Source organism: Sphaeroforma arctica (assembly GCF_001186125.1).
Source record: "Sphaeroforma arctica JP610 unplaced genomic scaffold supercont1.686, whole genome shotgun sequence".
NCBI lineage: Eukaryota > Ichthyosporea > Ichthyophonida > Sphaeroforma > Sphaeroforma arctica.
Window position 1 is genome coordinate 6,422 of NW_014039872.1, and position 4,640 is coordinate 11,061.

The 4,640-nt window shown below is 41.1% G+C and overlaps 1 protein-coding gene across 1 annotated transcript in view; it reads left to right on the top strand.

Moving 5' to 3' along the window:
* Positions 1–221: 221 nt before the first annotated feature.
* SARC_08046 (urease subunit alpha) overlaps positions 222–4,640 on the top strand; it is a gene marked incomplete at its 5' end in the record, with an annotated part of 11,827 nt that continues 7,408 nt past the window's right edge. Inside the window, 8 exons of the mRNA XM_014297987.1 lie at positions 222–287; positions 489–678; positions 1,140–1,220; positions 2,235–2,405; positions 2,939–3,018; positions 3,511–3,676; positions 3,831–3,898; positions 4,248–4,332. Coding sequence (XP_014153462.1) covers positions 222–287; positions 489–678; positions 1,140–1,220; positions 2,235–2,405; positions 2,939–3,018; positions 3,511–3,676; positions 3,831–3,898; positions 4,248–4,332 — 907 coding nt within the window. The remainder of the gene's footprint in view (positions 288–488; positions 679–1,139; positions 1,221–2,234; positions 2,406–2,938; positions 3,019–3,510; positions 3,677–3,830; positions 3,899–4,247; positions 4,333–4,640) is intronic.

Consider the following 4,640-nt stretch of genomic DNA (forward strand, 5'->3'; position numbering starts at 1 on the left):
ATACATATATATATATATATATATATTTATATATATGTATATATATATATATATATATATTCGCGAACACTAGACCGTAAACTCGCGCATGTGAACGTATGCTGTGCATGGTGGTCGTACAGCTGTTGGTATGTGCCATAACCCGCACCTTACACTGCTGCACCAAAAACAGCTACAATTAGTGGTGCATCTGTTCACTTAGGACTTAGGATTTAGGGTTTATGTCCGCATACCATGTGGTGCCAAGACAGTCCTCCGGTGCACTCACCATAACCGCACCACCAGCGGTGCCTTCTGAGGGTCATCGTATAGGGTTTCAGAGTTTTGAGTTGTATGTAGGGTTTCAAAATTTTAGGGGTTTACAAGCTTATGTTTGGGTTTTTAGTGTTTGGAGCTCATACCACCCGCACCATGTAACCATCCTCCTCTTTCTTCTGGCTCCCTCTACCCTTTCACCTGGTGTGTTGTGGTGCCTTGTTCGCTTGCAGCGGTTTGAGGCGGGTGACACTCGGCGGGTGACTTTGTTGGACATTGGCGGTGAGCGTGTAGTGCAGGGGGGCAATCGCTTGGGCGAAGGACCCGTCACACCACAGCAGAAGGACATCTACATGGCCAATGTGGCCGAGAAGGGCTTCCACCACGAGCAGGAGCAGACCCCTGTCTATGGCCTGTCCTCTGGTGTGATATATATATATATATATGTGTGTGTGTGTTTATTTAGCTGTCCTCACTTGACTATGTTCAGTTGTGATTACAAGCCTCTAAGACTGTGAATACTCAATCGCGTGCTATTAGCGCTGTGGGTCTGAGTGGGGCTGGTGGACGTGTTCAGACGACACCAGAGTGTGTAATTTTGATGTCATTGTGTGCATGTGTGTACTGGTACACATCTATATACAAGGTACCTCTTTCTGGAAAAAGGACTCTTTTTGTCCTGCAAGCCAAGCGTTTCCTGTATATACCAGTGCACATATGGCTTCACGCCCTCAGACATACCTACCATGCAACAAAGTGTTCTTATACCAATGAACATGAAACACCCTCCACCCACGCACTCACTGAGTGGTCCCTTGAGCTCATGAGCTCAGTAGCTCATTAGCTCATTCGTTATTACCACGTGCCCTGTGCTCCCATTGCAGATGCGGAGTTTGCGTTCAAGATGACCCGTTCAACATACGCCAGCATGTTTGGCCCCACCACAGGCGATTGCGTGCGATTAGGTATGTATGTGTCTATGGTTGTCTCTGAGAAGCATAGTTACTTACAGTGATGTACTATCTAGTTTAGATATAATAGGAGGGATGTGTCTACGGTTGTCTCTGAGAGGCATAGTTATTTACAGTGATGTACTATTTAGTTTAGATATAATAGGAGGGATGTGTCTATGGTTGTCTCTGAGAAGCATAGTTACTTACAGTGGTGTACTATCTAGTTTAGATATAATAGGAGGGATGTGTCTATGGTTGTCTCTGAGAGGTATAGTCACTTGCAGTGATGTATTATCTAGTTTAGATTTGTCTACATTGCTTCAATAGTAATCCCTACGCCATTCGACTATGGTGTGGGCGTATTTCCATGCACGTGGTAGTAAGTGATTGCATGCTTCTTGTGGTATCTTTCAGGTTAACTGTATCACTGCGAGCGGCGTTTCTGTCTATATATATATATATGTGTGTGTAAATATATACATATATATATATGTAGATTATCTGAATTATTGTAAATGTGTGTATTTTATGTTGTATACCTGGTTTTAGCTACATATACCTATATTACATATAGTGTATATGTATATGTGTACCTGGTACCTTCTGACTTGTACCACGGCGACACCACTTGAGCATATCTATACATGAGGCACACATTTGCAATACACACGCACACACTCTAAACACAGTTGCCATACACACGCACACACTCTAAACACAGTTGCCATACACACGCACACACTCTAAACACAGTTGCCATACATACGCACACACGCATCTAGGAATTTGACAGGCGCATGTTACAGACATTCTTGCGTGTGTACGATTGATCTGCTACCCACACCCGCCCTCTCTCTGCACACATTTGCATGGACTAGTGAGGCGTGTACGTGGCAGACAACGCTCATACCAGCAGTGTAATAGGAGCACATCATACCATGCTCAGCACCACTCAGTGCCGTTTGTATTGTGAGAGAGTTTAAGTTTTTGGAATAGACACGACACTGTCATTGCCCCCAATTGTAGGTGACACAGACCTGTATATTGAGGTGGAGAAGGATCTTACCCAATATGGTGATGAGTGCAAATTTGGCGGGGGAAAGGTGCTGCGAGACGGCAACGGACAGGCCAGTGGGGTGAGCGATGCAGACGCACTGGACACAGTCATCACAAACGCACTCATAGTCGATAGCACAGGTAATGCACGCTATTTATATATATGTGTGTGTGCGTGTGTGTATGCATATGTATAGGTAGATGTAGATTATCATGCATATGTAGATGTAGATGTAGATGTGGATGTATGTATATATGTACATTCATATATATATATGTATATATATATATTCCTGTAGATACGTATAAGAGAAGTCTTCCTGGGTGATATTGTAAGTAAGTCTCTGATGAATCTATACACTGCACAGACTTGTCGGCAGCTGTGCATATCCATTCGATTGCTTCCCACGACTGTTCAACTGGTCCTTGATCACTGTTTAGCATTTCAACTCCAATCTTTTGCTCATTCTTAATTTCAAATTCATTTTTTAACTGGTTCTTGAATTCATCTTCACTTATTGACACGTCCTTAATTTTATCTTTATATTTAACTCGCCATTATTTGCCACCTCACCTTTTAACTCGTCCATTGGTGTATTATTTTAGTTCCACATTCTTACTTTAGGGTTTTAGGGTTTTTTTTCTTACTTCCGCTTGCGCTGTTTGTTCGTCAGGTATCTACAAAGCCGACATAGGAATCAAAAACGGAAACATCAGTGCCATTGGCAAGGCCGGCAATCCAGCATGCATGAATGTACGTGATTACATCAAAGTCAGTGTGTGCATGGATGTACGTGATTACATCAAAGCCAGTGTATGCTTGGATGTACGTGACAAGTGCGGGTGTTTTAGCACACCCATCTGAAGGTCAACCCAGCCCATACCTGCCATATGTACCTATCATATGTTGTATCTGCCATATGTACTTGTCATATGTTGTATCTGTCGTATGTACTTGTCATTTGTTATATCTGTCATATGTTGTGTCTGTCATATGTACTTGTCATATGTTGTGTCTGTCATATGTTGTGTCTGTCATATGTATTTGTCATATGTTGTGTCTGTCAAATGTACTTGTCATATGTTGTATCTGTCATATGTGCTTATCATATGTTGTGTCTGTCATATGTTGTGTCTGTCATATGTATTTGTCATATGTTGTGTCTGTCAGATGTACTTGTCATATGTTGTGTCTTGTCATATGTACCTGTCACATTGACCTGTTACCTTCACCTTCCATGCACAGGGTGTGGGTGCTGATATGGTTGTTGGGGTGACCACTGAAGTGATTGCGGGTGAGGGTAAGATCATCACAGCTGGAGGGTCTGACTCGCACATCCATTGGATCTGTCCTCAGCAGTGCGACGAAGCCATTGCCAGTGGTGTGACGACCATGATTGGCGGCGGCACAGGTACACGCACACGTCCTTGGACGGGTCCACATGACTGTTATATGCGTCTGTAATACTTTTATATACGCATATAAATACCAAACCAATACATATATCATTATTATACACTATTCTTTCGTATACTCATGCAACCCTTGTTGTTCACGAATAATAGGCCCTGCGGCTGGGACCTGTGCAGTGACGTCCACTCCAGGCACATGGCACATCGAGCGCATGTTGCAGGTAAACTACGGGTTACTATGACAACCACGCGCAGGTGTCTGTCCATCGCACACGCAGTGTGTAAAAATACATGTATATATATATATATATTTATATATATAGATACAGAGATATAAATAGATAAACATATAGAAATTTATATATATGTATATATATATATAAATAGATATATATATATAAATAGATATATATATATATATATATATGTATATGTATATGTATTTGTATATGTTTGTATATATATATAAATATGTATTATATATATATATATATGTATGTATATTCAATCTTGATTACGACCAATGATCATGTGTTAACTAGTCTATGCTGCATCTAATCTGTGTCGTAGGCCATGGAGAATGTACCCGTTAACTTTGGAATCATCGCCAAAGGCAATTCATCCGAGAGAGAAGGTTTGGTGGAGCAGATTGAAGGTATGCCTTTCATAGGCGAGGTTAGTTTGTCTTTTAAAGTTCGTTGATGTGTGTTTGCTATTCGAGTACGTTGATTTGTGTATGTCGTATGAGTTTGTTGATGTGTGTAAGTCTTATGAGTACATCTCATGCGTGTCAACGTGATTGTTGGGCTTATAGTGTAGGGATGAGTGTCCGGTCTACAACTTATCAATACAATGGTTTAATGAGCGATCGGACCGTTGTTTCTGATTTTGTGTGACCAGAGCTCACAAAGCAATATATATATATATATATATATATATATACGTATATTATATATTATTATA